This window comes from Pinus tabuliformis, chromosome Q, assembly GCF_031772625.1.
Source record: "Pinus tabuliformis cultivar Carrire ecotype Pingquan chromosome Q, CPIR1, whole genome shotgun sequence".
NCBI classification, from domain to species: Eukaryota; Viridiplantae; Streptophyta; class Pinopsida; order Pinales; family Pinaceae; genus Pinus; species Pinus tabuliformis.
In genome coordinates, this window is record NC_142296.1 from 465,094,116 (window position 1) to 465,119,857 (window position 25,742).

A 25,742-nucleotide genomic window follows, 5' to 3' on the forward strand; every position below is an offset into this window, starting at 1 on the left:
TCTCTTCTCTTGAGAGGAAAACCCTTGAGTGAATTTCTCTTATTGAAGCTTCTATTGATCAATGCCAAACCCTAGACCCCTGACAAGAGTATCCTCCAAGCACAAGTCAAGTCCTTCCTTCTTTCTGCACCTTATTCCCCGGCACTTCTTTCGGCACTTCGTTCTCCTACTCCTTGGTGGTAGGCTCTCTTATGCTAGTTCTAGAAGAGATGTTTCTTCTTGATCCTAAGTGTACCTACTCACATAGGATGATGCTTTTCTTCTCTTCACCAATCGAGCTTCTTCTTCATGTAATATTGCAGACTTGATGTGGCAACACTGCAGCCCTAAACCTCAACGTGTGGGAGGTTTCGTGGTGTATTTGGTTCCTTTCTCCTTCGTATGTGAGAGTCTCTTCTTCGCTCCAATGAGAGGCCTTATAGGCCTAAGTTTCAAGCCCAAACAATGAGAAGTATGGGACTGTTATATTGTTGTTGATATGTCCACAGAAAGCCCTCCTTTTCTCGCACGTGTGACTGTGTTTTTCCCTAGAAACAATCCTTCAATCTTCGCTTAGACTTCTCCCTCCTTCGCTGCACTAGAGGCTCTTTATCTTCGGCTTGTCTCACTCTAATCTTGGCTCCTTGTCTTCGCTTATTTCAAAGATCCTTGAATGCGTTATAGAGGAGTGGACAGCCTCTATATATAGAGGTCTGTCCCTCCATTTAGGCTGACTAGAAGGCCGACTTGTCACCTTGTTTGTAGGCCGACTTTGAGGGTTGTTTGGAGGCCGATTTGTTGAGCAGACTTTGGATAGTTTCTATGGTGGTGTAGCATGCTTGAAGGAGCTTCTTGATGGTGCCTTTGCATAGGAGTAGACTTGACTTTGCTTGGAGGTTTTTCTCTTTGACTTTAATATATATTTATACATGATGTAACATGCCCTTAAGGTCTTCAACATAATTATTTTGACTCTTTGACTCACCTATAGCACTTTGACATGTGCTAGACCTACTTCAATGAGCAAGAAACTCATTGACATATATTATAAAAATAATATTTCTTTTCTTGAATAAGTACAAATATCAAAAGTACATTTATGAAGACTGAACTTAGTTACATCTCCTTCAACACAGAGAAGAGTTGACGTAGAGCCTGTAAGGCTGACGCAGGGCCATCGCAAAGATAGCCGTGGTTAGCCAGTTCTGCTGCCGGATCAGCCGGAAACTGTCGGGTGAAGTGAGGTAATCTCACTCAATTTTCCACCATTATATTTTTCTTTGTAACTGGATTGTCGGGAGGGCATCCAACATTGTATTCAGAACTACTGCTTAATAATATAAAACCCTCAGAGTTGCTACACCGTGTTGACCACTACGTTTCAACGACCCATAGCAGTACACCCCCTTTTTTCGGAAAAGGGATAGCGCCTGATCGATGTGTTCCCGCCATCTATCTATCATCATCAACTTGATTATCATGTTATAATGTAAACCCATTTTGCATATATGTGAGGTAAATAATCTCAGCAGATCTGTGTCATGTATGTAATTGCCTAGGTAAACCTATTTTTCTGGTGATGATCTACATTCCAGGAGGTTTTTTGTTTCACCAATCCATTCTCAGATGGTCGACAGAGTTTTCCTTCAGCCTTACCCCAAAGCCGAAATGAATTTTGTCACCAGGAACTTAGGCGAGTCCTAGTGTTATAGATCGAGTTTGTGTAAAAGTGATTTGCGAATAATCCTAACTATTTGGTTAGGTTATTTTATTACAAGTTGTTTAGTCTGCTGGATTATATTTGTGTCGCAGAAATGGATAGTCTGTGAGAGTCTTTTTCAAATGGGTTTTCCCCCTTAAAATGAAAAAAAGGTAAAAAGTCATGATGTAAAGTGTCTTGAAGGTTAGAAAAATAATTTATCCCCTCATAGGTCCTAGGTCCTAGGTAAATTTAAATTTTCCAGAGGCAAAATTCGTGGGTCTTTTAATAAATTAAATCTTAACAGGTCTAGGGACTAAGGTTAATTGATTATTTTGCTAAATTTTATGCCTTGGGTCCCTGGGGTTAAGTCAAAGTCAAAATTTTGAGGAAATTAATGCAAAATTTTAATTTTTGAATTTATTAAAATGCATTTTATTGAAAATTTTGAAATTTCCTCAATATTTAAAATTTCGACGGATGAGATTAAAAGAAATTTTGATCCTCATCAACGGTCGAGATCACTTTGACAAGGATGACTCGAACTAGCCGTTGGAAGATTTATCTTTAAATAGGAGGTCATTTGTCAGTTGAGGTCATCCGATCTTTTGATCGTGTACTAAGCGAAAAGCTCTCTTGTAATCTTTTATGAACAATAAAGAAAGATTTTGAGGTTAATTTCTGTTGGTGTTACTCTTCATGGAAATGTTGTAAGATGTATTATTTTCGTGCGTAATTTCTTTTTTGCCATTACTAATAGCTTCTGAAGAGCGATTTGAGTACAGGTATCCTGCTCAGTCACTGGGGTTTGAACGATAATTTAAGTTTTGAATATAATAGCAGGTATCTCTATTAGATCTGAATTTTATTATTGTTTTCTCGCTCTATGTTGACGGCTGAATTGAGTTTTGCAGGAAAAGCCTTGATTATTAGATCATCGAGCGTTCGGGGAAGTTCTCGGCTGAACCAGCCAACTCCATATTCGTGTTTTCTGAAGAGCCCAGCTTAAACGTGATCTCAAGCTTATCATAAGACATTTTTTATGGGTGATGCATGAAGGGTTTTGAGCTTAGTACCTCCTCTAAAATTCAAAAAATTTTAATTTTTCTGTGCTAAATCGTTAGATCTGGCTATTGAGAGCCTCAAATCATCAGATCTGGGAATGGAGTCGGACTCACTCCCTAGATCTGATAGATCTGACATTTATGTACATAGATCTATAAAATTTTAGTTTTCTGACTTGGGTGTTCTTTTTCTTGGGTCATTGTATATATCGTTTGGGTGTTTCTTGTTGTATTGCAGCTACAGATCTGAAGCTGAAGGTTGTGCAGAGTCCAGATCTAGGCCTTAGAAGGTAAAATCTGGATCTTTGGGGTTCAACAGCGTCAAATTTTGGCAGGAATATTATTCAGCCTTTGTAGTCCAGGTGTTTAAATTTAAATTTCTTTTTAATCTAGAAAATTTTTAAGGGTTTAACTGATGAATCTTAAGCAGAATATATCGATGTAGTCAGAGATTTCTGGAGTTTTCTCTTGGATTCTTGGGCTTTGCTGATTGGTTTGCTGCCTAGTTTCTTTTGGGTTCATTTGTGCATTTTCAAAGTGTGTTTTTTTTTTTTTTTTTTTTTTTTTTGCAGAACCCTTAGCTGCCATACCCTATGATTTGTCATCCTCTGGCATCAAATCTGCAGGTGCCATTCTGCCTTTCAACCTGCACAACAAACCTCAAAACGCGTTAGCCTACAGTCCCCCTCTCATCGTTCTGACCTGCGCTGCCCTTCGATTCCACCTTGTTGTCGCTGTCATGCTTCTTCCATCTCCCGCTGTCAACCTTCGTGCTCTCACCATTGAGCTGCCATCGTTGTTGTCGTCCCTCAATCTACATAACAAGCAAACGATAAAACGTGAGCTTCCCTTATCTCCCTTCTTCTTCAACCTATCCGTCCTGTCCTCTCTCACCGTTTCCGCTGGCAAGCAGCTCCAACCTGCACAACAAACTTACGCATTCGATTTTTTATTTTCATTATGTGTTTCGTTTGGTTAGGGTTAGCATATGTACATATTTTAGTTTCATTGAATTTTGACTTAGTTTGATTTTACTCTGTTTTTTTTTAATTTCTTTTTATTATTTTAATTTTCTTATTTTGATTTTGTTGACATTCGATTTTGTTTTGATTTTATACTTTTATTTCACTCTTTGATTTTATTTTGTTTCATATTTTTTAAATTTCTTTTCTTTATGATTTTGATTTTAATTTTTATTCACATTGAAAAACATAAAAAGTTAAAAATCTTAAAAAAAAAAAATTAACATTTGATTTTTTTCCCTTTTTTTATTTTTGATTCTTAAAATTAAAAAAAATCTAAAACAAATAAAAAAAAAATCTTGAACATTTAAAAAATCCTAAAAATTTAAAATTTTCAAAATTAAAAAGTCATAAAAATTTCTAAAAGATTTTGTTAAGGGGTTTTTCGCTTAAACTTCAGAATTTTTAATGTGGCCTATGGCCCGTTAAAAAATTTTGATTTTTTTAACCCTTTGATTAAATTAAGTTCCTAAGGGATAATTAAAAAAATTTAACCTAAAGTTCCTTAGTGTCATTTGGTCATTAAAAACAATTTTTATGTTTTTCCTATGGTCAAAGTGCGATAAATGTTTTTTAAATCATATTGGCTATAGGATAAGGTTAATTGAATCTAGATCTCGGTAGTTAATGAAAATCATCTAAAATCTGGAATCTTTTGCATGCTAAAGTTTTGGGCATTTACATTAATTGTTCATGATCGTCGCTTTGCCACATAAATAATTCTTCCCTTGATAACTTGTTTTATTTAATGGTTAATTGAGCATAAAGGCACTGGTCTATAATTGTTTCTATCTTGTGGTCGTGTCTTGTTTACGTTGGCGTTTAATCTATTCATCTGATTTAATGATCTGGGTAGATAATGAAAATCATCTAAAATCTGGAATCTTTTGCATGTTAAAGTTTTGGGCATTTACATTAATTGTTCATGATCGTCGCTTTGCCATGTTGGCATTATGATTCTGGTTTGGCTCTAAGGTACAGGTGTTGTACTTGATGGCAACTCACTCAAGTGGCAAAACTCTTTTCAGGCTCTTAAAATGATGGAAAATAAGAGGCTCGCAGGTGCATCGTTCAAAAGGTGCGGATCCACAGGTTCCCCGTCCAGGGAGTGTGGACATACCCGCAGGTTCACTATTCATAAGGTGCGGTCCCCCAGTTCACTCACTCCAATGCAGAGAAGCGCGCTCACATGGGGTATCCTATGTTTGGCCCTTGGTATTTAGCCCGTCTTTTACGATCCTATGGTTTTGGCCCGTGGTATAGTATCTAATTTTTGAACCCCGGTTTGGATCCCTTGTATTGATTTTTTATGGTTTTGTCCCATGGTGTGGATAAGGGTTTGACTATAAAAAGGGGAAGGAGATCCCTTGGCTAAATACTTCTGAAATTTGAATATCTTGAGATCTGAATGTTTGGGTGATTGGTTTTAAAAGCTAGATCTAAATCAAGGAGAAAATTTAAGGCGAATCTATTGATAAGTCGTGATCTCTCGGGCACATGATCAGATCTGTGGATCTGACTGACTGTGGCACATTGGAGGACTATTAATTTGGCCCTAATCAGAGGTTCGCAGGCGATCCACGGTGTAATTGCGGGGGTATGCAGTGCAGGAGAAGACGCAGTGCGGGGGTATGCAGCGCAACAGAAGGCGCAGTGCGAGGTACGCAGCGCAGAAGAAAACAAGGTGCGGAGATACGCAGAGGCACAGAAGGAACAGTGCGGAGGTACGCGGTCAGACAGAGAGTACAGTGCATATCTGAGTTGAGGTACGCAGTTCAGCAGAAGGAGAAAGTGCGGTGGTACGCAGAGCATCAGAAGGATACAGTGCGGATCTGCGCAGTTCAGGCACAGAAAGGCTGCAGATATCCGCAGGTTTATATCGGTGAAGTTGCGGACCTGTCTTAAAACATTTGTTGACTGTCTTTTATCTATTGCTGTAGAGTTCTGGGTTTAGATTTCTGGTATTACTTTTCTGTTTACAGCATTCTGAGAAGTTGGGTGATTCATTGGTTGATTGTATAAGGAGATTGGGTGATTTGCATGTACTTGATGATTATTTGATCTTCTTGGATCCAGTCTGAAAATTAATGAAACGTGGTCCTTAAAGAAGTAGAAGAGCAAAGGGGGTTGTAGCTCCCTTCCAGGAGAGACTGGAAAACGAGAGAGAGTTGTAGCTCTCTGCAGGTTGTAGCCTGCGTACTGGTAAAGGACTACACCAGTACAAAATCCTTGTAAAAGAAGTTTCTAATTGAAAGAAGATAGAGACATATTGCAGCAGGTGGTTTTCACCCACATTGGGTTTCCACCTTATATCTGGTGTTCTTTGGTGTGCTTATCTATTTTTTTTTGCTCTTGTTCATTATTATATGGCACTGACATACAAATTAATGATCAATATCTGAAGAATAAATTAAAGTATAAATCTGGAAGGCTTATTGAAAAGAATTTGATAACACTGATTCACCCCCCCTCTCAGTATTATTTTCAACAATTGGTATCAAAGCAGGTTCTTCAGAAGAAGCTTGATCGCTTGAAGAAATATCTTGCATCATGAGCAACTACAAGAGGGAAGCATCAATCAGGCCACCGATTTTTGATGGGACAAACTTCGTTTATTGGAAGGTAAGAGTTACTGCCTATCTTCAATCTCTTGGTACAGAACTCTGAGATATCATAGATACAGGGTATACTTTTCCATCAGCAACTCCTACAGATCCGACTGAGAAGAAGAAATATGAAACAAATGCAAACGCAGTCAATACTCTATTAGGATGTCTATCTCAATCAGAATTTGTCAAGGTAATGCAGTTTAAATCTGCAAAAGAAATATGGGACAAGATTGTTCTGAGCTATGAAGGGGATGATCAGGTAAAACAAGCAAAACTTCAAACCCTCAGGATTCAGTATGAAAATCTCAGGATGTATAATGATGAAAGTGTGGCTAACTATTTTCTTCGTGTAGATGAGATTGTTAATTGTATGAAAAATTTGGGTGAAGAAATAAAAGAGGCTGTTGTGGTTGAAAAAGTTCTAAGATCTTTGTCCCCTAGGTTTGAATCTAAAGTTTCTGCTATAGAAGAAAAGGAGAATCTACAAAGCCTTAAAATGTCACAGCTGCACGGAATTCTAACTGCTTATGAAATGAGGAAAGGAGGTCCATCAGACAGGAGAGAAGCTGCCTTCAAGGCTTCAGGCAAAGGAGAGTACTACGAGTCAGGACACGTGTCAGAAGAAGAAGAAGAATCAAATTTTGTTAGAAATCTTCAACGGGGTACTGGACGGTTCCGAGGTAAGTTACCTTTCAAATGCTTTGCTTGTGGAAGAGTCGGTCACTATGCTGCCAAATGTCCTCACAAGGATAAGATTGACAAAGGGAAGGAACCTGTTAGATGGAACAAGAAACAGAATGCAACTAAGAAAAGTTACTACACTCATGAAGACAGTGATGGCCTATCAAATAGTGACGAAGATGAACGAGGTAATGATTATAAACTTTTAATGGCTTTTGAAGATGATGATTACATGGATGCTATAGATGTGGATGACTTTTATGAAGAGATTTCTAAACTCAAGACATGTTTAGAAGAAAAGAATGTGATCATTGATACTCTGCAATTTCAACTTGAAGAAAAAGAAAAATCTCTTGAAAAGTTAGAATGTGAAATTGTTGGCCTTAGAAAAGAAATTGAGAAAACAAAGGTTTTTAATCTTAAGTTTGTTAAAGGATCTGAAACTCTGGATGAGATTATCAATGTACAGCGTTCTCCACTAATTAAGACAGGTCTGGGTTATAATGAAGAAACATCTCAAGCATCCACCTCAAAGAGTTATCTTGACGCAACAAGGAGGAATGAGCAAAAGCCCAATGGAGATCATCAGGTAAAGCAGGGACGAATTACATCAAGAACAAACAGAGACTACCAAGTAAACCAGGGGCAATCCATCTTAGCAGGGACGAACTACATCAAGAACAAACAGAGACTACCAGGTAAACCAGGGGCAATCCATCTTAAGGGTGAACAAAAGCTACAATCAGCCACAGGTAAAAACTTCTCAATTTGCTTCAAGAATGGATGACAATAGAAATTACAATCATTTGGCTGGTAGATTTGATAATCGCAGAAGTTTCTTCAATGGTCAATGTTTCTCTTGCCATAACTTTGGTCACAAAGCAGCTCAATGTGTTGCCTATAAGACAATCATGACTAGAGAAGCTCAAAAACAAAGAAGTATGACCGGGATTACGAAAAGGACCTATAACAACTTTTCGGCCCTTGAAAATGAAATTGAATGTTCTATTTGTAATAACTTCGGTCATGAAGATTCTGAATGCAGGAGCAGGTTTCGGCAGACAAAGGAACAAGCCTCAAGCACCCGAACATGGAGAATAAAGGAACCGCAACCAGAAAGATGTGGGATAGCCTTTTATGCAGAAGGACAGGAAAATCTATGGTACATCGACAGTGGATGTTCGAAGCATATGACAGGTGATAAAGAAAAACTTGAATCATATACTGCTTTAGAAAAGGGTAAGAAAGTTTCTTTTGGAAATGATACCCCTGCAGCCATAAAAGGAAAAGGCACTGCTCATTTGAAAGAAAAGGTCAAAGCTGGAAATGTTTTGTATGTTGATGGCTTGAAACATAATCTACTAAGTGTCAGTCAGATGTGCGATCAAGGAACCGAGGTAATATTTCGATCAAATGGATGTAGCGTTCGTGATCTTGATACAGGAAAAACAGTGATCAAAGGCAGAAGAACTCCAAATAATCTATACATATTTGAAGAAGGACAACAACAATGCTATTTGAGTAAGGATGATGAACATTGGTTATGGCACCGGAGGTTGGGGCATCTAAGCTTTTCACAAATAAGGAAAGCATGCAAATACCAGGCTGTTCGTGGTCTTCCAGATATCAAAATTCCAGACAACACCATATGTAAATCATGTCAGTTTGGTAAGCAAACCAGAACTAACTTTCCTGAGAAGGAGGGATCAGCCAGCAGGCCTCTTGAACTAGTCCATATAGATGTATGTGGTCCATTTAGGACAAGGTCACCTCGAGGAGAAGAATACTTTATATTATTCATTGATGACTTCTCCAGGATGGTTTGGTTGGGACTTATGAAACACAAGGACGAAGCATTCGAAAAATTCAAATCTTTCAAAGCATTGGTTGAAAACGAATCAAATCACAAAATTAAGTGCCTCAGGTCCGACAGAGGTGGGGAGTTTACCTCAAATGAATTTTTCGATTTCTGTGAAGAACATGGAATAAGAAGGGAATTCTCTACAGCTAGGACTCCTCAGCAAAATGGAGTGGTAGAAAGGATGAACAGAACGGTCCAACAAATGGCTCGTGCTATGCTTGATGAGTCTGGGACTCCCGCAACCTTCTGGGGTGAAGCGGCATTTGTTGCGGTTGTTATCCTCAACAAAACAAATGTCCGAGTGAACAGCACTCAAACTCCTCATGAGCTCTGGTATGGTGAGACTCCTTCGGTAAAGCATTTCAAAATTTTTGGGAGCAAATGCTATATCAAGAACACTGATGAACAGCTTGGCAAACTTGAACCTAGAGCAGATGAAGGCATTCTCCTTGGTTATTCTTCCCACAGCAAAGCATATAAATGTTACAATAAAAGACTTGGAAGAATTGTTGACAGCATTGAGGTAGTGGTTGATGAAAAAGGATACATTCCTAGGCAAGTAAATCATGAAAATATCGAGGAGGATGAAGACTACTCTCCAAATCAGACAAATGATGAAGAAGAACCTCAAGAGGCACCTGAGGAGCAAATAAGGATAGAAGAGAAGACTCCATCCAGGTACGTTCAAAAGAATCATCCAGAATCTCAGATTTTGGGGCAGAAAGAAGCAGGTGTACAAACAAGAAGAACAATTGCAGAAGCCTCAAGCTATTTGGCATTGCTCTCCTCCACTGAACCACAAAATGTAAGAGAGGCACGCAAAGATGAATGCTGGGTCAAGGCGATGGATGAAGAACTTGAGCAGATCGAAAAGAACAACACTTGGGAATTGGTTCCTAGACCAAAAGATAAGAATGTCATAGGGACAAAATGGATCTTCAAAAATAAGTTGAATGAAAATGGAGAAGTAATTAGAAACAAGGCCAGACTTGTGTGTAAAGGGTATGCTCAACAAGAAGGAATAGACTTCGAAGAAACTTTTGCTCCCGTTGCTAGACTTGAGGCCATCCGAATGTTCCTTGCTCTCTCAAGCTTTCAGAAGTTCAAAGTTTTTCAAATGGACGTGAAATCAGCCTTTCTGAATGGGGACTTAGAAGAAGAAGTGTACATTGAGCAACCAGATGGGTTCATCCTTGGGAATGATCCAAATCTCGTATGCAGACTAAAGAAGGCTCTCTATGGTCTTAAACAGGCTCCAAGGGCTTGGTACTACCGTTTGGACAAATATCTTCATCAACAAGGTTTTTCAAAGGGATCAGCAGATAGCAATCTTTACATAAAAATTGAAAATGACAAATTACTAATACTTGTTGTGTATGTAGATGATATTATCTTTGGCAACAATGAAGAAGCTATGAGTCAAAGCTTTGTCTTGGTGATGCAGAAAGAATTCGAAATGTCTTTGCTTGGAGAACTGACATATTTTCTTGGATTGCAAATCTAACAAAATGAAGGCGGGATCTTCTTGTCTCAAACCAAGTATCTCAAACAGATTTTGAAGAAATATGGCATGGAAGACGCAAAACCAGTATGTACCCCCATGGTCACAGGATGTAGCCTCAGTGCAAATGATGAATCAGCAGCAGTGCATCAACCAACCTACAATCTATGATTGGAAGTCTACTTTATTTAACAGGTACCCGACCAGACATCATGCATGCAGTAGGAATAATTGGAAGATTTCAGGCAAATCCAAAGGAAACTCATCTTCAGGCAGTGAAGAGAATTTTCAAGTACCTTCAAGGAACTCAAAACTATGGTTTATGGTATCCTAGAGATACAGATCTCACACTTCATGCCTATACAGATGCAGATTGGGCCGGAAGCGTGGATGACAGGAAGAAAACAAGTGGTGGTGCATTCTTTATGGGTTCCAGATTAGTATCTTGGTTCAACAAGAAACAGAGTTCGATTGCTTTATCTACAGCTGAAGCGGAATATGTGGCTGCTGCATCTTGTTGCACTCAACTCCTTTGGATGATGCAGACCTTGCAGGATTTTCAAATCACTTGTACTCCACCTATCTCCATCTTATGTGATAATACAAGTGCAATCAGCATTTCAAAGAACCCAGTCATGCATTCAAAGACCAAGCACATACCGATCAAATATCACTTTCTCAGGGAACAAGTGCCTGAACAAAAGGTCAAGTTGGAGTATGTTCCTTCTAAGGAACAAGTTGCTGATATACTCACCAAACCATTGCCCAGGGAGACCTTTGAATACCTCAGGCAAAAACTGGGGGTAGTTGATGCATCATCTTGTTGTTGAATCTCATCTATTGTTGGTTGTACGTGAGGTTCATTTGGGGTATACGCGTACATTTGCTGGCTTATGGATTGGTCAAAGATCGAATGGCACAGGTTCAGGGGGAGCACATATAATGCATTGTTGGCATTATGGTAGCACAGAAGGAGAACATGGATGCTGATCTAAATATTGCTGCGATATGTCTCTATCTCTTTCTCTTATGGTATATGGAGGATTATGGTTTGTAGATCTGGTTTACCGTCAGGGGGAGCATGATCAAAGATTTAAGCATGGTCTCAGGGGGAGCATAACCCTTTGCCCTTGATGTCAAAGGGGGAGAGTGATTGGTTGTTGTTGCCATCAAGTCCAAAGGGGGAGATTGTTGGCATTATGATTCTGGTTTGGCTCTATGGTACAGGTGTTGTACTTGATGGCAACTCACTCAAGTGGCAAAACTCTTTTCAGGCTCTTAAAATGATGGAAAATAAGAGGCTCGCAGGTGCATCGTTCAAAAGGTGCAGACCCGCAGGTTCGCCGTCCAGGGAGTGCGGACATACCCGCAGGTTCACTGTTCATAAGGTGCGGTCCCCCAGTTCACTCACTCCAATGCAGAGAAGCGCGCTCACATGGGGTATCCTATGTTTGGCCCTTGGTATTTAGCCCGTCTTTTACGATCCTATGGTTTTGGCCCGTGGTATAGGATCTAATTTATTGAACCCCGGTTTGGATCCCTTGTATTGATTTTTGATGGTTTTGTCCCATGGTGTGGATAAGGGTTTGACTATAAAAAGGGGAAGGAGATCCCTTGGCTAAATACTTGTGAAATTTGAATATCTTAAGATCTGAATGTTTGGGTGATTGGTTTTAAAAGCTAGATCTAAATCAAGGAGAAAATTTAAGGCGAATCTATTGATAAGTCGTGATCTCTCGGGCGCATGATCAGATCTGTGGATCTGACTGACTGTGGCACATTGGAGGACTATTAATTTGGCCCTAATCAGAGGTTCGCAGGCGATCCACGGTGTAATTGCGGGTGTACGCAGTGTGGGGGTATGCAGCGCAACAGAAGGCGCAGTGCGAGGTACGCAGTGCAGAAGAAAACAAGGTGCGGAGATACGCAGAGGCACAGAAGGAACAGTGCGGAGGTACGCGGTCAAACAGAGAGTATAGTGCGTATCTGAGTTGAGGTACGCAGTTCAGCAGAAGGAGAAAGTGCGGTGGTACGCAGAGCAGCAGAAGGATACAGTGCGGATCTGCGCAGTTCAGGCACAGAAAGGTTGCGGATATCCGCAGGTTTATATCAGTGAAGTTGCGGACCTGTCTTAAAACATTTGTTGACTGTCTTTTATCTATTGCTGCAGAGTTCTGGGTTTAGATTTCTGGTATTACTTTTCTGTTTACAGCATTCTGAGAAGTTGGGTGATTCATTGGTTGATTGTATAAGGAGATTGGGTGATTTGCATGTACTTGATGATTATTTGATCTTCTTGGATCCAGTCTGAAAATTAATGAAACGTGGTCCTTAAAGAAGCAGAAGAGCAAAGGGGGTTGTAGCTCCCTTCTAGGAGAGACTGGAAAACGAGAGAGAGTTGTAGCCTGCGTACTGGTAAAGGACTGCACCAGTACAAAATCCTTGTAAAAGAAATTTCTAATTGAAAGAAGATAGAGACATATTGCAGCAGGTGGTTTTCACCCACATTGGGTTTCCACCTTATATCTGGTGTTCTTTGGTGTGCTTATCTATTTTTCTTGCTCTTGTTCATTATTATATGGCACTGACATACAAATTAATGATCAATATCTGAAGAATAAATTAAAGTATAAATCTGGAAGGCTTATTGAAAAGAATTTGATAATACTGATTCACCCCCCCTCTCATTATTATTTTCAACATGCCACATAAATAATTCTTCCCTGGATAACTTGTTTTATTTGATGGTTAATTGAGCATAAAGGCACTGGTCTATAATTGTTTCTATCTTGTGGTCGTGTCTTGTTTACGTTGGCGTTTAATCTATTCATCTGATTTAATCGTTTAGATTCATCAAGTTCTCCGTCATTAAAATCTCCTAGAGTCTGTTTTTCACAAGCTATCCTCATCCATTTATCTAGGGACTACCCCCCTTGACTTGACTAGCAGAGAGTCTAAACGGAGTAAGGATTAAGAGTGACAGCCCTTACTCTGAGCGTTGTCGCACTACCTAGACACTCTGTGCGACAACACACCGGTTTTCCCGCATTGGTTTTTCCGAGGACTATTTTGTCCAAAAATAACAGTGTCCTATGTATCTTGTTCTTTGCTCAGTTTCTTGTTTCATGGTATCAAAGTAAATTGGTGTAGGTTGCAGAAGTAATTTACTTCATTATTATTCAAAAAATAAATTGATAGTATATTAAAATCAAGTAGGAGAAGTAAATTCAGTTTTGCTGCAATAGGGGTTCCTTGAGTGTAGGAATTTTCACATGGTATCAAAGCATTGATTTTGAAATAGGAAGAGCAGATCCAGCACTGAGCAAAGAGGCCAATAGCTGCATTTGGCAGCAATTCGAATCCCCTTAAAGGAATTGCACAGTCCTTGACAGAAAGCATAGATTCCAAGGAAATCTCTCTCTGAGAGAGTCGACAGAGAGGTACGATTTCCAGTTCGTGAGTTTGCAGAGGCAGAGGGAGTGACGCAGAGCCTCAGCGCAATGCTTGAAGGACGCAGTTACTGTCGGGGCAGAAATCTGTCGGAAAAGAGCAAGACACATAGTAGGGTAATTTTCTCCTCAGAGAACTTTTCTCGCCAAAAGTTCGAATTTTTCACTTGCCAGGTAGCAGACCATTGCTGAGAAGTGACTAGAGGAGTTAATTCGACAGTTTGAGTGAGATGGCATCACATGGGCTCAGAGAAATGTGGGAAGCTCTGTCTTCATTGTATGAAGGTTCTTCCGAACAATGGAAAAATGTACTTAGAACAAAAGTTGCAGCGGACATTGATGCAGAAGGGAGAAGGGGTTAACTCCTATTTTCAACGTCTTCAGGACACCAGAGACTAGCTTGTTGCAGTGGGGTCTACTCAGTCTATCGTGATGGTAAGGACGGCTCTGAATGTAGTCTCGGATGAATGGCAAATCTTCGTCCAAAGTATATTGGGCAGGGAAAGACTACCTTCATGGGAGGAGATGTGGGCAGCCCTTCAACAGGAAGAATTAAGGAGGGATCTAGTTAAGGTCAACCTCAATGGCAGTAGTGGGAGTGGCACGAAGACCAAGGAGGAAGAGGAGAACGCAGCTCTAGCATCAAAGGGACCGCAGAAGCAGAAGCGAAAGAACGACATTTCGAACGTGAAATGTTTTAGATGTGGCGAGATGGGCCACTTTGCATCCTAGTGTCCTTTGAAGCAAAAGGATAAGGATGAGAAACATGATCCTAAGGCTGCTCCAGCAAAAATTGACGAAGATGAGTTTTCCATGAGTGCCCACACATCTCTAGGAGGGAAATGGGGCGATATAGAACTATTGTTGGGAGGACTAAATGTGGGCAGGATCCTTGAGGAACCCACCTCTTGGTTCAATTCCTTGCTACAGGAGCCCGATATTCAGCAGTAGTGAGATGGACTTAGTGTCAGATGATGCAGTGGGTTGGTTGCAAAGACAGATGCAGTAGCCTGAGACCAGAGACTAATCAGCGCAGAGCAAGGTTGGCAGCAATGTAGATGGCACAAGTGCAGAAGTCAGGAGCAGCGCAGAAGATTCAAAGGGTCAGAGACTAGTAGCAGTCAGATTCCAACATTCACATGGTATTATGCTGAACACAGTTAGTTCAGCAATTTTGGATGCTTTTCCATTGTTGAGCAGCAACAATTGGAAAATGACGCAGTGCAAAGCTAGCAGTGGCAGTGTTAGCAACGAATGCAAAAGGAGTTGTAGTACAGATGCAGCAGTGGCAGTGTTAGCAGCAAATGCAAAAGGAGTTGTAGTACAAATGCAGCAGTGGCAGTGGCAGTGTCATGGGCAACAGTACAATAGCAGCAACAGCACAGTGTTGGTGGTAGCCATAGTTTTAAAAAACAGCCGTTTCGAAACGGAAACGGCTGAGTTGGTCCGTTCCATTGCCCTCCGGAGTGACTCGGTACAAAAAACGGCTCGGTTGGCCGAGTCATGGCTGACTCGGCCAACTCGGCCGTTTCCCGTACTGACTCGGCCGAGTCACAAACAGCGGCCCGTAACCCACTAAAACAACGATTTAACATTATTTTAATGAAATTTTAAGGGGTTTGCTGATTGGTTTGGACTTCAAGGTGTTTTATGAATTAGCTAAATGTTATTTGGGGTCCATTTCCCCCTCCCAAACCCTATTTAACACACTCAAATGCTCTCTACTATTGATACGCTATTCAAATTTCATGGTAATGTTAAATTCTTAAAGTAAAAGGATGAAAATGAAGATTAAGTCATCCTTTTACTTAAATTTTTAACATTACCATGAAATGACTCAGGATGTTTGAGAGTGGTTTCGGCCTCATTGGATTTTATATGGAGAAAGTAGAATTTTAGATTTCATTCAAAATCCAGCAGACTTATCAGTTTTTCAGGATTTCAGGATTGGAGGATTGCAATGTTTCCATTGAATTTTGTCATGTATTAGGGTATGGAACTCGTATTTAATCAAGAGCACCAATCCCTCTATGTACCTTGATGTTAGTGACATTAGTTGTCGAACTCCTCTAGGATTCGCTCCCAAACCAGGAGCTTCTGAAAATGTCGCTCCCACTCCCGTTTTCGCTCCTGCTCCCAAGTAACACAAAGAAGAGAAACCGTTTGGATCAAAAACGGTTAAATGATCTAGTTTATGTCCAATACAACCTCCGGCTCAAACGAAACCATTTGCTGAACAAAAGAGCTGATTCAGATCCCATTGTGTTGGAAGACATTGATCCAACATCAGATTGGGTAGTGGAGAGTCGTCCAGCAGAGTTTGATCCTGATGAGGATCTTGATTTAGATTTAGATATCGAGACATCAGTTGAACTTGAACACGCTGTTCAGTTGAATGCAAATCCCAATCCACCAGCCTCAGTGTCACAGCCAGCAAGGACTCCAGTTGTAGGTGCTTCCTCTGCTCAGCCACGACAGAAGCGCAGCTGCATATCTACTCTATCTCAGCTTGCATCTGCTGCAGTTGCACAGCCTGCTAGTGGTACCACTTGTATAGCTGCAGTTGGAGATGATGATGATGAGGAGGAGCCATGGGGCCCCCTGTCTGACTCTGATGATGATCCAGAGATTGATCGACATGATCTTGGCTCCTCTAGCAGTAGCTACTAGCCAGTAGCTATAGTACTAGTACTGGAGTCTGGTCACAGTTTACTTTTGTTGTAGAGGCCATTTCTAGCCTCCTTGGTTATGTGTTTTTTGTTTTGAGTTTTTGATCATGTATGACAGTTGACTATGTATTTCCATTAGGTACCATTTTGATATAATGGATTGGTTCATGAGCCTACTTTGATCATATGTTGTCTTCCATCTATATTATAATGCTGTGTGTTTGGAAACATGAATGAAAATCTTTAAAATTATGTTTAAAATCTTTAAAATTATGTTTTTTATAAAAAAAAAAAAATATTTAATGTATTTTTTACAACGACCGAGTCATTGAAATCGAGCCGGCCGAATCATTACCGTTCTGGAGTCGGAGTCGGAGTCGATCCTCGGCCGAGTCGGAGTCGGAGTCGGAGTTTTAAAACTATGGTGGCAGCAACAATGCCAAAAAGAGATACTTCAGAGATAGAGGAGCATGCAGTTGGACATTGTTCCTAGAGCACTTTCCTCGCTAAGAGGGAGTGTTAGTTTTTGGTAGCATCGGATGTGCTCTAGCCATGAAAATTTGTGTAAAGGCTAAAGCACATGAGTTCTAAAGAACCCAAAAACCATTTGGTGAAATTCCACCTGAATTGTATTTTTATTAAAATAATTAATATTTTTAATGAGGTTCCTAAGTCTGAACTTAGGAAAATTAAAATATTAATGGGTATTAATCAAAATGTGGGTGAAAATGTTCTAGAAAGCGAATCAAGTCAAGTTTTAATCTTAGACATTGATTAGAGACTTAATCTCGGTCGTTGAAGTCTCAACAAGAAAAGTATAAGGAGGCTTGGGGTTCATTTAGAAAGACACACGAAGAGAACGAATTGGTCTGGAGTTCGATTTCTGGGGCTAGGAAGCTGAGAAATTTGAACTAAGTGATCATTCTGCAGCAAAGGGGCAGGGATAGTTCGGGAATACTGGGCAGAAAGGCGGAGAGTCATCAGTGGAGGCAGCGCAGCGTCTAGAGGGACTGACGTCGGGCCAGTTTGGGCCCATGCAACCTTGACGCAGAGCCAAAAGCGCCAACGCAGAAGTGAGGTTGCCCTCACGCAAAAAGCCAAAAACTGCCAGAACAACTGGGAGAGGTTGGCGCAGAAGAGACAGCGCAGGGCTGACGCAGACCCTGTAACGTTGACATATGGCCAACGCAGAGATAGTCAAGGTTAGCTAGTTCTACTGTCAGATCAGCAGGGAACTGTCAAGTGAAGTTAGGTAATCTCACTCAGTTTTCCGCCATTATATTTTTCTCTGTAACTGGATTGTCGGGAGCAATGTTGCATGAAGCAGGGACGAAGCGGGGACGCGGAAGCGTCATTTTCCAAAAATCTAGGAAGCGAAGCATCTACAATATATATATATATATATATATATATATTATATTTTTTTGCATTTATACTCAAAACAAACATCCCAAATACCAAATTAGTTGTAGAAGACATGAAAACATGCATATTTTTGCATAAATCAAGATAGATATAACATCCATTGTACATTAATGATTAATTATTCGAGCATCAACCATTTAGATGCATCAACCATCTAGAATCTAGATTCTTCTCCTCTTGTCTAGCCTTTGCCTCTACCTCGATTGTCTAGGGATATTAGTCAACATTGCCCAATTTTGATCAAACTACCTAATTCAAGACTTAAAATATGGTAGAAAAAGCTTAACATGCTTGATCGATGATTTTGACTTGATTGAAAGGTAATTTTTTGCTAAGGGCGTGCCGCGTGACAAAGGAGTTCAACAATTAACACCACCAACACTAGGGTACATATAGGGCTTGGTGCTCTTGATTAAATGCTAATCGCATACCTTCATACATGATATAATCTAATGAAATGCCACAATCCCATTGATCCTGAATTCCTGAAAACTGTTGAGTCTGTTGAATTTTGAATAGGATATGAAATTCTATTTTCTCCATATGAAGTCCAATGAGGTTGGGACCACTCTCAAACATCCTGAGTCATTTCATGGTAATGTTAAAAATTTAAGTAAAATGATGAAAATGAAAAATAAAGGAGAATGTCACTTTTACTTTAAGAATTTAACATTACAATGAGGGAGCATCTTCTATATTTATATTTTTTTTTCATCACCCTAACCCAAGGTGGACCCACCCCCAACAAGCAAACTCACCTAAAATTAAAACAAAATTGAAAAAAAAAACTATTTTCTAAACACTTTTCAGGAAGCGTACGCTTCCTCCTCCGAAGCGCCATGCTTCCGACTCCCGAAGCGCCGTACGAAGCGCGCTTCCGAGCCACGCATCCGAAAAGTCTAGGAAGCAGCAAAAAAAATCGGAAGCGCGCTTCCGGCGAAGCTTCCTAGGCGCTTCCGCACAGGACGCGCTTCCGGGCTTGGAACCAGGGGTGGCGCTTCGTGCAACATTGGCCGAGAGGGCATCCAACGTTGTATTCAGAACTGCTGCTTAATAATATAAAACCCTCAAAGTTGTTTCACCGTTTTTCCAGCATTGGGTTTTCCCGGGGACTATTTTGTCCAAAAATAATGGTGTCCTATGTATCTTGTTCTTTGCTCAGTTTCTTGTTTCATGGTATCAAAGTAAATTGGTGTAGGTTGAAGAAGTAATTTACTTCAGTATTATTCAGAAAATAACTTGATAATGTATATTAAAATCAAGTAGGAGAAGTAAACTCAGTTTTGCTGCAGTAGGGGTTCCTTGAGTGTAGGAATTTTCACACTGGAAGCATGAAGGAAATACCTTCCTCACTAAGAGGGAGTGTTGGAATTTTGGGTAGCTCGGAAGGTATTTCCGAGAAGGGGAAATCCACCAAAAGGATTTGGTTCATCAATTTACCCAAAGTAGGAGTTTTGGACCTAAAGCAATGGGTTTGGGTCCTAAAGAAACTAATTGTTTATTCATAGGGTTGAGAGGCTAAAACCCTAAATATCTAGAGGTTTCCTAAATAACCCAAAAGAAATATATAAATAGAGCCAAAGGAGAGGCTCATTGTGCACAAGAAAGATGTGACTTCTCTTTTGCAAGGTGTGCCCTAGTAGAGGTTCGAGTTCTACTCATGGAGGTCGAGATCTACACTTGAAAGAAGACCACAGCAAGTATATCTTCAGTTCTATGAGGCCGAGTCAAAGACTAGATGAGCAGCAAGAGAGCAAGGTTTTGGAGGGCTGGAGATTAGGCCTAGCTTGGTTTAGGGCCTAATCAAGGCCAATGAAGGAGATTTGTCCATGTTGTGGCAACCTTTGAACGAGGTTGAATGCCTTAGCCATTGTAAATAGAAGAAGAGGGCCAAGGGCTAAGCTAAAGGGTATTCATGAGTGAGAATAGAGTTACATCTATAGCAACTCATCTCAAGAGGAACAGCAACCCTAGAGGAGAGTCGCAAATAGAAGAGGATAAGCTGAGAGGCTGAATTCTGTGTTTGACAAAGAGTTTCTATCTAATAGTAAGGAGGGCAAAGTCTTTCCCTACCTGAGGGTTCCTATGATATCTTTGTCTATTGAATAGAAGGCCGAAAATCTCTATCTTTTCATGCCAATGGGAAGGTCGTGTTGGCCAACTTGTCATGTTTGTTCTACTCTGTTGAAGGAGGGTCGTAGCCCTAGTCGGCAGCCGCTAGCCCTCAGCTAATTCACAGGCAAGGCCGAGGAGGAATTAAGGTCAGTCGAGCCCTTGTGAACATTGGTCGAACTATTTTGGAGGTGACCGCAGGCAGAGGTTTTTGTTGCTTGGCCATAGCAGAAAAGGGTTTCTAAGGAGGATGTAGAGCTAGTTTAAGAGGGTTGAAAAGCCTCAAGGTCTGTAGGAGCCAATAAAGGTACCTCAGAACTAAGAAAGGCCAGCAAAGGTGAGATTAGGTGGTTGTTCTAAGGAGAAAGGATTGGTGAGTTGCATCTTGAAGTTTGTTCATCAAAGAAGGGCATGGAAAACAGTGTTTGAAGGCTGGAATGCAAATGGTCTGAAGGACTTGACCCTTGTGAGCAGCTGAAATACTTGATGCTAGAATATGCAGTGTATTTGAAGGATTAAATGCACTGTGAGTAGATGGTTTGATAGAGATCTTAAAGGAGCCAGATCACTATGTGAAGGAGGCAAAGGACAGCCAGAAGGAGTGGACATAAGGTCTGAAAGGACTGAAGACGAAGGACTGCTTTCAGTATGAAAGTCAAGACTTGTCTTTGTGATCTTTGTTGGGCAGATTGTAGATTTGAGGAAGCAGATCTCAAGTCCTAATTTTGTATACCATATATACTAGTTGTACTAGTGATTTGAAGGGCCATGATCCCTTGTACGGGAACCCCATGATTCTTTTATTGATGGACTAATAAAAAATCAAGCTTTGGCCTCAAAAGATCTGTGTGCAAAGTGCTTGTAAGTTGAGGGTTCCTAGTGTGTTTGTGCACTTGGTTAGCCACAGATCAGATCTAGGGCCTAAGGAAAATCCAACAGTCAAATGGTTAAAAAGTGAGCTCATACAAAATCTACCAAACCAATGAGATGAGTTGTGGTGAAAATGTATATGTGAAGTGGATTCCACCTAGCCAAAAGTGATAATCTGCTTATAGAAAACAAGTTGCCTAGGTAAATTATGGAAATGACATGGGACATGAATGAAACTAGGCAAGAGCATCACAATGTTAGCAGACACTCATGACCTAACCATGCAACACAAAGTGAAAGTGACTAGGATGTGAGAATGTGATCACCATGATAAAGAAAAAGATGCACCATTGAAGCAACCTCCACCAACATCCCAAATTTTTGAAGGTGAGAATGATCCCACAAATCTGCACAAGACCAAATTTACCTCTCATGTAAATATGAAGGGTAACCCCTGGTAAAGGTGTCATCTTCTCCATCATTGTGAAATCTTCCAAGAAAATCTTCTGTGAACATTTGTTAATTAATGGATAAACCACTAGTTTTCTTCGACATTCAAGCGAACCAGTCATAAGCATCACCTTCTAAGTATAAAGATACCATTGATATTTTTTCTAGTTCATTAGCAAGTGGGATCATACTGGAAATCCCTTCAATTTTATCAATCCACATGATAGCTTTTCTATCATCTAGTGCATCATATTTAGGTATATTGTATTTCGTTTTATTTAGACAACCCATGTTATCTTACTATCTTCACATGATAGCGTTTCTATCATCTAGTGCATCATATTTAAGTATATTGTATTTCATTTTATATAGACAACCCATGTAGTCTTAATATCTTCAGTAACTAGTGTTTAATCAATTTGGACTTGGTGGTGGTCTTCGGTGGACTAAGGGTTGTACAAATAATGCATCTACCCTTTAATTCAGTCAATTCTTTCACTATGATCATAAGTACTTTCAACGTTTCATCCTTGTCACCATTTCTCATTCTTAGTATGCCTTGCCATCTTTTTTTGAATCTTCTATTAACCTATCAATTTTGTCCTCTTTTTCCATCAATTTATCCCTTTTGTCCCTTAATTCCTTTTCTCCTTTTCCTAACTCTTTATTTCTCTTCTCAGTGTTACCAAGACAGTTTCTTATGTTGTTGACTTCATCCCTACAATGATTAACCTTTGCCTGTAATTTTTCACTGTCAAACATCTCGGTTTTCTTCTTTGCAGACTCCACCTATTTTTTACTTTAGAGGGTAAAGAGCAAATTTTTTAAACACTGATTTTATAAAAGTGAGGGACTTGATGATAAAATGCAAAGAGTGAAAACAAGAATTTATCAGTATGGGTGCAAAGAAATGGCAGCAACAATGGTGGTACAGGATTAGCACAAGCAGAGTCATAAAGGGATTCACAGAATTGGCAGCTAGCCATATAGGTACAGTGGATTGCAGCAGGTGGATGAATTGCAGAGTGGCAGGTGTACGAATTGGTAGTTCTATGTATTGCAACAATTTTCCATGTAAATCATACAGATCTCCAGAATTTGACAGTGCCCAGAACAGCAGTACAGATGTATGTAGTATGTACAGATAACAATTGAGGGTTAAGCAGAATTAACCCAGAGTTGGTTCTGATAACAATACCAAATGAGATAAACAAAAAAAAATTATCATCGTAATTGCAACAGGAATTCTGCAATTATAATAATATTGAATGATAGACTGATTGATGGAATGATGATTACAATGAACCTCAAGAAGGTGTACTTATATTCATTGATGGGTCACAAGATAAGAGGTGTGCCCTTTGACCGTTCATTATCTACTTATTATTCTCATTATCATCATTTTCATCATTTATTATAATTATGTTTATTACAGAACATTGTATGGAGGGTCCAGAATTGCATTGCAATATTTTCAACAAATGTTTTGGCGCTACTTATAACTCTTTTGCAGAAAATTTAATTATTAGAATTCCTGGGCAGGAATCAATGCCTCTAGACCTCCAACTGGATTTCAAGAGAAAGAGAGCATAGCTAGCATTATTCTGTATACTACACAGTGTCACAAATCTCTTCCGAAATTCAACAGTTCCCTGGAATAAGTCTATAATTTCTCCTTAATCATTTAATCTAAGGCAGAATGAAAGCATCAATATTTAAATAAATCCAAAAATTCACAAATTTTGTAGAACAAAACAAATTGTTGCAGTGTAACTACTCATAAGGGTAAGCTCTACCTCTGTCTTGGCAACGGCATCCTCCAACGCTTTATGCAAACCGCTTGCATCCTGACTGTCATGCAGATAAATATCATCACAAGAGCCGTTGATAATACATCTACATTCTATTACTGAAATTCGTAAGGTTGTGCATACCCCCAAATGCCAAAAAATTGAAAAGAACTAAAGCAAGTGGCAAAGGCTCACAAACCAGAAAACAAGTTTGCAAATAGAACTAATTACCAACAATTTTGGCTAGTAAAGGAAAATTTCAATTAGCTTAACACATTGTCTCTTTCTATTACAATGCAACATTTTACCTTTTCAAGTTGACAAACAAAGCACTGATGTTGCCAAAGTGGCATATGCTTGAACAAGAAGCTAACTTTGACTGTCCTATGGGATATTGAAAATCAATTACCAGAATATTGCCTATAGGAAAGAATACTGAAGACAAAGGTGGAGATGTCACTACTATCCATTCCAAATGCCAGGAGAAAGAAGATATATTACTAAAGTCTCAATAATGTTAGAGGATCTGCCCACAGGGAAGGAGTGTGGTCTAGCAGCAAGCAGTGAGGTGATCGGGCTTGTATTAACACATCAACCCATGTTCAAAATTCTCCAAGTGGATGTTGATAAGCCCAGGTGCAAGTCCTGGGTGACAGCACAGGCACACCATAGCATGGCAGCTTAGCAAAGAGAATATATAAGAGGCAGCAAAATTTCCAATCACGTGTAGCAGTAACTGAGCATACACAAACAACAAATGTGGAGCTAAGACAAACTGGCAACAGTAGCATTATCATAACCCACTATAGGTCATCAACTAAGCAACTGCCAAACCTTATATTCAAATAACTTCACAGAATCAGCACCTGTAATCAGGACAATAGTTGGACAACCATAAAATTTAGATTCTTGTGAGGAGATACATGTAGGCGGCAAGTCTTGCAGTTTAATCTCAACTTTAACCAGACATGAATCGAAAGACTGACTAAAATTATCTCAACACTAGCACATTTGAAAATATGGGAAATATTGGAGGCTTGTCATTTGCAGAAATTCACTAAAAAAAAAAAAACCGCATTCGTGGGATTCTTTATCTCATATACTTTAAGAACTGTCTGCCACTAAACAACAGGTCTTTATAGTTGCATATAACATATGTGAATGCAAAAGAGTATAAGTAAACCCCTTGTTTACAATAAGTCAGTCAAACTTCTAATAAATAGGGTCATCTACTGAAGAAAACCAGGTGCTTCTCAGAGAGAAAATGATATTTCCAAGACACTTCTGTAGGCCAGTGAATTCAGCTACATATTAATCCAAAGAAAAAAAAGAGAACTCAAAGCCCAAACTCTGGTTACAGAAAAAATCAAAGGCATGAAACTACGAAGAAATATGGTCCTTTTAAATATGTGTATCTAGTACTCTCCAATAAAACTCATATAAGGCAGCTCATTATCAAGGAAGAGAAAATGAATTGAAGAAATTTTAAAACAAGTTTTTTTTGCACGACCGTAACAACATGAAAATAAAGGGTCAATTATTTACTAGGTGACCCAAAATAGTGTTAGTATGTTATTGTATTTAATAATGCTTATAATGACCCAGTTTAATATCAGATTAATGTTAATTGTTAAAGGTCTACCGTCTTACCTATTTTAACTACTTACCGCACAAAATGTATCATGACATGATGTGTGGTCTTAATATGAAAAGGGAAAGGAGCCAAGCTTTTTATTGTGAAAATTAATGTCATGAGGGTCAAAATTAATGACTATGTCACTCAGTATACTCTTAGTATGTTGGTGTTTTTAATCAAAGTTAAAATGACCCAGCTTAATATTATAGTAATGTTAGTTGTTATAGGTCTTATCTAGTTTATGTTGAAGTTTCTAAGTCTACTAGTTAGAAACCCTCCATGCACTTTACTGATTTATTCCTACCTACTTGTTTCGTTACTTAACAAGTTATTTACAATGTAAATACTGAAAATAAACACTAGTGCATGCTCAACTTTGACTCGAAAATAATTCTCTTGACTTGTTACAAAATTCGCAATGGGGTCTTTTACATATGACAATGACTCTTTAACTTCTTGACTCAATAATAAAAACTTAGAAGCACTCAATGGGTGTTTTGACCTAAAATAAAATGACCTTGAGCACGAAACCATGCTAAAAGTAATAATAATAATTTCTCTTTTACATTTTACAATATACAAGAATCAAGAGTACATATGAAGACCGAACCTAGTTACACTTTTCAACACTCCCTCTTAACTAGGGAGGTATTCTTAATGGTAAATGGATATTCTCATACTAAAGAGATCTCATAAGAATAGTCGGATAGGTAAGCCATCTCATAAGCTATTATTTCAGCTTATCTCATTGCATCTCATCATACCAACCAGCATTGTCATATAGCAAGGCCTTGACTAACAACTCTATCTCTCCACATAATAGAGCACAATGTTGGGGAGACAATGACTTATAGACACCATCATCATTGTCTCTCAAGGCACATACCGCATCTAGATGTTCACAAGATATGTCCTTCTAGGACCA

At 39.4% G+C, this 25,742-nt stretch overlaps 1 protein-coding gene across 2 annotated transcripts in view; it reads right to left on the reverse strand.

Annotated features, from left to right (window-relative positions):
- Nucleotides 1–25,742, reverse strand: part of LOC149220199 (serine/threonine-protein kinase STY46-like) — a 432,848-nt gene that overhangs the window by 261,637 nt on the left and 145,469 nt on the right. For both annotated transcript variants that reach the window (XM_089384695.1, XM_089384696.1), the window contains exon 7: nucleotides 23,188–23,238. In XM_089384695.1, the coding sequence (XP_089240821.1) occupies nucleotides 23,188–23,238 (51 nt within the window). The remainder of the gene's footprint in view (nucleotides 1–23,187; nucleotides 23,239–25,742) is intronic.